Raw genomic sequence first — 9,849 nt, 5'->3', positions numbered from 1 at the left:
TAAAGTCCTGGGGCTTCATCGTGGATTTATACTAGAACTTAGTCTGTAGATCATTTTTAATGGTCTGCCTGCGATCGATATGTAGAAGATGTTGAGCATGTGAAACTTTGCTTAAGAGTCTAAGAGTCTTGTTTGTAACTTATGCACGTGGTCTATCAACCCTTACATTATTTTTGACTGACGGCACATGCGTTGGGATTTTCCCTTATATAATGTCAGCACAAATGAGGGTTGAGACAGGAGGGAGAGAAAGAGAAAATCAGACTTTTTGGAAGACGAGACCACACTAATGGCACGCAGGAGTGCGTTGCTTCTGTACGATATTCCTAGAGCTCGTGCAAGGTTCACCACAGCTTTGGACAATATGCATCCCAAACTGCAATACCAAGACATCAGCAGGACAATCTCTTACATCACATCCAGACTTTCCGTAGAGATAAAATTATTTCCACGTCAAAGTGAGGTTTATGGTTTATGATACGTGGTTTTATACTTCAGTCTGTTTTATAAAAGATTGATTGAGGCGACCTTCTCATTGGACTATTATATTACTCCATCCACTTCCCTAAACATGAACACACATGCTAAAACGCACACACTCTTCATGCTGTGGCGCTGGCATCTCTCTGAGGACTTCTAGTACGACAGATGGACAAACTCCACTTTCCCCCACTGTCACACACAGAAACTCTGGGGATTCAGAGCAGGGTCATGTTTGTGTGTGTACTGGAGTGAAGTTTCATCCGTCCTATCTGACAAACTCAATTCCTATCCTTTCCAAACACACCTAGAAAAAGGTGAGGGAGGCAGTGTCCTCTGAGCAATGTGAACATGCTGAGTGGCCAGTGGAGGATAGATGAGCATCTGAGCCACAGACTGTTAAAGTAAGAGATATGTGTTAAGAGAAGACCATCTGCAGGCATGTGTGGTCAGCACTGAGGGACCTGGGGACATTATGGCATACATACAGCATTGCACTTGAGCACCACTTGTGGAACATGAAGACTGGATGGTATACGGTAAGTGGGTCAAACTGGAAATAAAAATGATAAAGGAGCATAAAAAAGGCCAATTTTGTTGTAACAAAAGTTGTATCTAGCAAGTTAGGAGGCAAATCTTACCTGAAAAACAAGATGCGACATAAATTCCAATTTGTTTTAGTATCATAAACAGCTCTACGAGCGAATGCATTGGGGACACGAGGCCTCAGCTATCATATTCCCCTGCTGCTTCCACTCTGGGGATGACCCGGCTCTGCTATTCCCATTTCAGGCTGCAGGTGTGGAATAGGAAAGGCAGAGACCCAGGGGGGGAGGAGCAGCGGGGAAGGTGGTCGGCCTGGGAGTGACCGGGGAAAGAGAGTTTGGGGGTGCAGACTACCTTGTAACCTACCTCGAGCATCTCTGTTAAGAGCATGTGGTGCTCTGTTTCTACATCCTGCATGTCCTCCGTCTCTCTGCTCCCCTGCTCAGGGGAAGATATCTTGTTGTTGTTCACGTCTTTGTCACAGAACATCAGTGTGATTCAGCGACAGATTATGACTATTTATTTGTGGTACTCTCGCCTGGAATAAAATAGAATGATTTAATTCTAGTAATCTGAATGACCCCTGTCTTTAAATAAACAATGAGGTTGTGCATTATTACCTTTAGTAGTATGCATATGTCTTATTTACAACTTTAAATTAGTTGTTTGTTGTTTATTATTTATTAGGCAAATCTACACCACTGTCACAAGATATTGGTTGTGATTTATGGACATGATGATCTCACTAAAAGCAGAAATTAGTCTGTTTCATGTCCCTTTAGTCACTTATCATTCTTAAAGCATGTTATTGTGATGGGTCATCTTCAAAGTGCTGTCTTCATTAAACAGCCCTAAAACATGAAAATACTTGGCACATTTTAAAGCCCTCAACTGTGGTTTATGCACAATGTCACAGTAAAAAGCCAACACTGCACCAAAACATTAGCTGGTTGTGTTGTCACCTTGTGAGTCTGTGTGTCATCATGGCAAAATGTTGTCCTGGAGACACCTATTGCAGTGGTTTTAGCACAGAAGCAGTTTTGAGTAGTTTGCTGTTTGTTTACATGCCGGTCTGTGGTCAGATTTTGTCAGCGTGATACAAAAGTACAAGAAGCAGACACGGATATCTAAGTGTCTCATTTGCATGCAGGTTGCCAATTACTGACACTTTAGGTTGGCTAAACACCAAACTGAAGTGATCTGCATTTTACATGTTTATATTTGAAAACCTGGAAATGAGACACCACATTGAGCTCTGTCTCAGAAATGCTTTACTGCACCTTTAAATGCAGCTTAGATGTTAATGCATCCATGATATCAGTAATCAGTAATAATCAGTAATAATAAAACAATAAGTGTGTATAAGCATAATGAGTACTTTACAGTACGTTGACACTTTTAGTATAGTTAACTTGATAGTTCTTTTTACCCAAGAAATGTTTTTAATGCAGCACTTCTATTTGTAACGGAGCATATTTAAGACTGTGGTGTTGAAAATATTACATAATTAATGGACCATCATAATAATGATAATAATGATAAACTTTATTTGTATAGGCCTTTTCATAAAAGAAATGCATCAAGTGCTTCACGTAAAAAACAGCACTAGCATGCCATAGATAAGGTAAATGAGATGGATATAATACACTTTTTCACAATAGTTAAGTTAAGATACATCTAAAGATGATAGAAAAAAATAGAATACTTAGAATCACATACAATAAAACATTTTGAAAGTGCGGCAGTGCATAAGCCTGGGTGTGAGGATGTGAGCGAGTCTTGCCAGGACATGGGTAGAGCTGATTGAAGACGTTAACTCCAGGACCTACATACTGCAGAGAGAGGGCCCATTAACGAGTCCCAGAGATGACTTCTGATCCTGGAGCTGTACACCTCATGTGACCAAACTTACCCCGTCTGGTCAGAGCCGCCTCTTGGGTGAAATGAACTTGTTAAGCAGCCTGTCTCCGCACTGCGGAGGGATGGATGGCTGGAAGAGGGGATGGAGCAAACACCTGCTCAAATGCAACTTCAAGCTGTCACATACAGTTAGGCTCAGCCGGCTGAGCGCGTCGCTCCTCCGTTCAATGCAAACGTGCAACGGATTTGGCGGCCGCCCTCGCAGAGCAACAAAGGCCGGTGGGCCTCTCCTGTTTGTCTGGAGTGTTTCACTGAGCTTATACACACACACACACACACACACACACACACACACACACACACACACAGCCACGGGCCGGCCACGCGCGGGAGGGGGAGGAGCTTTAACGTGGAGGTTAAAACCCAGAGCTCCCGCAGAGTGACCCACGCTGAGACTCTGTGGGACGGCACGGCACGGCACGGCACATCACCACAGTGTGACGGTGGACTGAGAGACCAGAACAAGAGAAAAACGTATCTTCTGCCAAACTTCCTAAGGAGGTCCCGGGACACATCAGCACGGGTATGTCTCTGTCAGGGTTTGAAAAGTGATTTATGGAGCCTGAAGCAGGAACAAGGTCTGGTTTTTGTGCATATATGAGCTGATCAGGCAAACAATTCTAGTTTATCCATTTAAAAAAAAAAAACCGTTTTTATTGTAGTTCAGATTATTTGTTATTTATCTACATTTTGGCACAACCCTGCCGCTTTTTTCTCCGATTAAAACACCAAAAGTCAACAAGCAGTGAATATATCTATTTCAAATTCATAAATGAAAGGTTTATTTTTATTCTTCAGTCGACAAATGTCAAATATCTGCTGAAGCCCGTACTTTGGGACCAGATATGACTTTTTCTGCGTTGTTAAATGTCTGATTTCGAATCACTCTGAGTCGACAGAGACCGATCTCGGGATGTCGATCTTTCTTTTAATCCGATGGTCGTCGCTTCATCCATGGAGCAAATCCTGCCGTGCCCCAGATTGAAGTCCTGTCGGTGACTTTATCTCGCCGGCCCGGGGCATTACCAGTTCACGAGTTGACCGGGATTACCCCGAGTGAGGGGGAGAGAGGGGGAATACAAACAGATAATGCACATATGAAGACTCCAAATAGTCATCACTTATCATGAAGTTATGGTTCAGGTTTTCTTACCCGGCGCGTTATTTTTTCAATGAGCGACACCTGTGGCTGAGGAGGACGGGGGGAGCTGTCCGGTGCTGAAACCGTCAGATTGGTTCGAAGACTGCTGACATTGACGGTTTACAAAGGAGTTTTTATCATTATTGGTTATCATTGATGGATAAAAGCTCACTGGCTCCAGGTTACATCCTTAACAGGGCCGTCAACAAGATTTTATCTAAATACCAATGAGCCATGAGTCCCCCTTTACCTCCTCTGACAAATCTGACTCCAAATTTTCCTTTAGTGTTTTGTTCACTTAAACGATAAACTGCATTGCCTGTACATTTTTATTGCTTACATGAAGGCCTAGTCGCCGTCTAAATCTGGTAAACAAATAAAGGAAAAAATAAAGTAAATGTGAAGATTGCTATAAACTCCCAAATCCGAAGAAGAAGAAGAAGAAGAAGAAGAAGAAGAAGAAGACTTGACCTCTGTGTCCCCACAGCTGAAGATAAAGTCCTGATCCTTTGCCTTGTAATAATTCATTATCATTAACCAGACTACGAGAGTTATGGTGAACCAAGGGTCTGCACGTTTTTGAGTCTAGACAAAAGCTGGAATACAGATCCTTTATTACAGTAAAAGTAACAAAGCAATATTCGTGGAAAAATGCTTCACAAACGTTCATATCATTTTACTGAAGTACATGTACAGAAGCTTAGGCAACGAGCCACCAAACGTGTCTATTATGCAGAATATGCTCTCTCACGTTATAATATTGCCCTGACATGGATGCAATATTGTGATGCACAATGATGTTATTTGGTTTTATCTGGATGAGTTGGTGTTGGTAGTTGCTGAATAACAATACATCAGAGTTTATGCTAGAAAAAACACAATTATTTTCCTATATGTAGTAAGTAAGTTTGAGGGAACTTTCGGTCCTAGTACCATATATGCAATAGGTTTTTTCTCTTGGCCCACGGTCCCCGCTTGAGTTTTCATGTTGGTGCTCCAGGGCAAAAAATTTGGGAAGCCCCTGATTTACAGTATGATAATGTGATAATTACAGTAGTACAGTCATAAAAAGCCTGTCTGCCCCAAAGCACATGTGATTGACAAAATTATTCTCTTGTTTCCAGGCTACTATGATGATCAAGCCGTATGTGAGACAAGGCGAGGGCGAGGAGGTGGTCAGCCCTCTGCAGTGGATGGATGGAGACGTGAGCTCACCTGATGGAGATGCGTCAGTCTCATCGCATCACTACAGAGCAGGTGGAATGAACCAAGAGGGCCGGGAGATGGGGAGTGAAGACGTGGAGGAAGACGAGGAGGATGAGGAGGAGGGACAGGAGGACGAGAATGAGTCCAAACGAAGGGGGCCCAAGAAAAAGCGGATGACCAAGGCCCGACAGGAGCGATTCCGTGCCAGGCGCGTGAAGGCCAACGCCAGGGAGCGCTCGCGCATGCACGGTCTGAACGACGCACTGGAGAACCTGCGCACCATCATGCCCTGTCACTCCAAAACCCAGAAACTGTCCAAGATCGAGACATTACGGCTGGCCCGCAACTACATCTGCGCTCTGTCCGAGGCCCTGGAGGGGGGTATTTCCACAGAGAGCAGGGGTTTCATGGAGACGCTGTGTAAGGGCCTCTCACAGCCAACCTCCAACCTGGTGGCCGGCTGCTTGCAGCTGGGACCGACTCCTGGCGCTGGGATGAGGCCTGAGGACAGACACAGAGTCCGGGCCGCACCCACTCCTCTCGGTGGTATGGTGAGCTACTCCTCTCCAGGCCTGCCGAGTCCACCGTATGGCACATTTGACTCCGCTCATCTGCTTCACCTGAGGGCAATGAAAGGGGGAGTGTATGAGAATCACTCGCCAAATGAGTACAATGCTGGCGGTGTGGGGACGCCTCCGTACGATGGTCCCCCTACACCACCACTGAGCATCAGCAGCAACCTGGTGCCCAAACAGGAGCCTACAGGCCACTACCCACCCCCACACCACTACTCCCCCTCTCCCGTGGAGCAGGGCCTGTATCAGACTCAGACCGGCTATGACGTACACTTAGAGGGGCCGTATGACTCCTACCATCCACCGCACATGCCCCCCCGACAGATAGCCTCCGTCTACAGAGACTAAGACCAATCAGGAGGCTCGATTCTGTTTCAACCGTCGATACAACCTGACTGATCATCTTCATGAATAAGTCTTCCTCAGTAGACTGTCTGCTAGTAGAGAAACTATAGACTAAAAATGGTTTGTTTACATGTGTGGTGCACTTAGACTTACACTGCAGAACATTGTTAAAATTAGATAATACTAACGATACATGTTCTTTAAAAAAAAGGATTACCAAATGATTTAGCAACAGGAACTGTTGCTTTGGCCATGCTGACCAGATGTCCTGTAACTGTGATGCAAGCACTTCTAATTTAGCTTTGATGACGTCAGATGTTCTACATAAATTTAAAGTATTTCTATTTATTCTCTAATTTAATACAGTGTCTATGAACTTTGTTCTGGTGTGTGTCTGGTTTTTCCGTCTGTATATATTTGTGGTCAAGGCATCTCTTTGTTTGCTACGTAGACTGATAGTTTTTCTCTTTTATTTCTTTTGTGTTCACTTTTCAAATCACAGTATTTCATGTTTTTGCACTCGAAAACCTATTCTGAGGTAGATGTACTGGCTAATAGCTGATGTAGATGATCTTTGGCAGTTCTTGTCTACAGATGGAGGATGTTATGATTTTTAGAAAACTGGAAGAAAATAAAGGGGATGTGAGTGAGGGATCATGGTGAAGAAGCAAAAATGTAATTCTCAGGTTAACATTGTCGACATTGTAATTTTCCTTTTTCTTTTGAATTTTTTTTGTCTCTTTTGGAAATGTTGATGTTATTAAAATATAAAAAATTCAATTTGCCCTTGGATTCTGTGCTTACTTTTTGTCTGACAGACAGACAGACAGACAGACAGACAGACAGACAGATAGATAGATAGATAGATAGATAGATAGATAGATAGATAGATAGATAGATAGATAGATAGATAGATAGATAGATAGATAGATAGATAGATAGATAGATAGATTGATATTGTACATCTTTTGGTCTCATACGACATCAACAATTCTGCATCACCATCCTGTTTACGTCCTACTTTGTTTCTCATTTTTCTCCCTAGATCTCTGCGGTTTAGCTGCACTAATCCTCTGGCCGTCATTTAATGAGAGGGGCGGATGTGAGAGGCGGGATTGTAAGATAAAGATTTATGATTAACATGGCCGCCCAGCCACGCAGACTTTCTTCTTCACTGACGCTGGGATGGCATAATCTTGTCCTGACATTCGTTTGGATCAAAATTTAACCCTGTAATAAACACGTCTGTTATTGAAACCTACACACACAGACATTCAAGAACATACACATTTCTGATACCTTAGTCAAGATTTATAGGGTTAGGGATACCTGACTTTCTGCTTTTTTCAGATGGAGTGACTCTGACCAAAAAAAAAATTATATATATGGAAAACACTAAATGCCAACAGGTGATGAAGAGAAAATTACAATAAAAAGTGCAACTGACTGAGTAGAAAAACATCAGCCTGCAAATGCACTATCAGAGTGGAGAAGACAATGACATAAAATGAAAAAAAAGATCTGATCTAAGAGCAGCCACTTGTGTTGATTTATGGTCCGGGCTGGTCAGTGTGAGGGCCACCCACTGAGAGGTCAGTCAGAGGGGTCACAGGGTCACAGTGGGTCAGGGCTCACTGGTGGGAACGGTCGCAAAGAGTCAGTTGTACCATCTTTTTTTGCTGGTCAACTCATGTCCTGGTGTATTTCTGCATAACTTTCACTGCTTCTTTCAGTTTAGAACAGTGAGTGTTTGGTAAGTATGATGTTGGAGGTTATATTATGGATGAAATGCTCATAATCCTGATAAACATGCTGATGAACATCCCACGCTTGACCTGCGCTGGGAGAAATATATCACTTTGTTTTCGCAAGGATTAGCATAAGCCTCTCTCTCTCTCTCTGTATGTGTGTGGTGCATCTGCACGACTAAGAGGGAAACCAGGGACTAACTTTAAAGGGGCTGGATGAATAACAAAACAGGGCATCTCTCTGCTCTTTGAAGGCACAAGCTATCCTCAGACAGGACACGTGACACTGGATATGTGGGTATTCCTTATTTATCCACATGATGGATTATAGACAGTTGATAGACCAATGTTTTAGGGGGACAAAAGATTTTCCATCTGAAAAGGGCACTTTTGCACCCAAGACAAATGAAGGGCTGCACTCTCCCTCACCCCCTTGACCCCCTTGACTGTGACTGTGATCCAGATGAGCTGATATTGGCAGCAGAGGTGCTGTAGGTCTCATGTGCGACTGCTATTTCAACCGGGAGACTTGTGTAAAAGATTTTTAATCTTAATAAGGCTGATCCGTTTAAATGATTTTCTGATAATGTCTTTCTTTTTCAAAGGTCTACAATTTTCTCGAATAACTTCCTAAAAATCTCAAGTTCGATGGGGAGAACTATGTAATTTTGTAATAAAAAAAGGAAAAGGAGACATATTGCAATTGCCTTAAATCCACATAATTGATTGCATGTGTAGCAAAGAGTCTTAATCAGTACACAGGTAAACTCGGCACAGTAAAATGTGAGATTCATCTATAATCACAGAAACAATTCAACATAAATGGAAGATTTAGTTTCAAATTGTGAATAATAAAAAAAATAATCAGTGAATACTTACCTTGGTTTAAAAGGAACACTTCTTTCAAGGAAATTATTATACTAAATCATTATTAAATTATTTTCCAATAATCCTTTTTTTGGGAAATGTCCACGGATGAGTCTAGAAAATGAAACATGACCATCTTTTTTTTCGGTATTAAACTTGGTCGGAGAAGAACATTATCTGCAAGTCAAGTATTACAGTGAATATGTTGGATTTATATATGTATATTTATTTATGTGCAGTATGTGTCTGTGAGAGTGCACTCATTGTGAGTGCATGGTTGTGTTATTTGGGATAAAACAGTATTAAGCAGCTGATCAGAGCTCAGTGTCTGAATGGTTGCATTAACTCACTAATCCTGAGAGGAGAGGGGCAGCCGGGGCAGCAGCTCCTCATCTCCTCTGCTGCACGGAATCATGCAGCTATTGTACACTCAACAACAAAGCATATGAGGGTGCCACAGCTCTCTCAGGCATGAATAAAAGAATCTTAGCTTTTAAAAAAGGTCAGGAAAAAGTAGCATCCTGTACTCTGAGGAGTGTTTTTGCTGTTATGAGACATATTTGTGAGTACTGGCTCGATAAATGTGGAGAGTAGCGCTGCACTGCCACCAGGTGGTGAAAGTGTGTTGCTGAAATGAAATCATCTGTTGGTTGAGAGATGAGCGTTTGGCCACTAGGTGTCACCGTTAGATCACCTGCAGTAACCGTGAAGTCTGACTGAGGCCCTGTGTTGGTACTGAGAGGGGAACACAGAGACGTGATCCTCACTGTTTGGCTTCTCTGCAGGTGATGAGGGATTGAAATCCAGTCATCTGTCAGTCTGCTGAAACAGTCCTTGTTGTGTGCAAATGATTATATTGTACAGTAATTGTAATTGTTATTGTGCAGCACAATGTGTAGACCGAATAAAACAGAAAACATCTGGTGAGATCTAGTCTGCTAAACACAAGCATGCTGGCAGAAGTGAGTGAGAAGCAGGAATAGACTTAACCTATTTACATGTAAACTGGTTGGTGGAGAGT

The 9,849-nt window shown here is 42.6% G+C and overlaps 1 protein-coding gene across 1 annotated transcript; it reads left to right on the top strand.

The window, feature by feature from the left end:
* The first annotated feature begins 3,320 nt into the window (after positions 1–3,320).
* Positions 3,321–6,414, top strand: LOC115582710 (neurogenic differentiation factor 4-like). Its single transcript, XM_030418843.1, has 2 exons — positions 3,321–3,469; positions 5,212–6,414. The coding sequence occupies exon 2, from the start codon at positions 5,218–5,220 to the stop codon at positions 6,214–6,216; it is 999 nt and encodes a 332-aa protein (XP_030274703.1). The 5' UTR covers positions 3,321–3,469; positions 5,212–5,217; the 3' UTR covers positions 6,217–6,414.
* Positions 6,415–9,849: the final 3,435 nt, after the last annotated feature.

This window comes from Sparus aurata, chromosome 6 (genome assembly GCF_900880675.1).
Source record: "Sparus aurata chromosome 6, fSpaAur1.1, whole genome shotgun sequence".
Lineage (NCBI taxonomy): Eukaryota > Metazoa > Chordata > Actinopteri > Spariformes > Sparidae > Sparus > Sparus aurata.
Note: the sequence above shows the minus strand (reverse complement) of the source record. Positions and strands in the feature narration are given on the sequence as shown.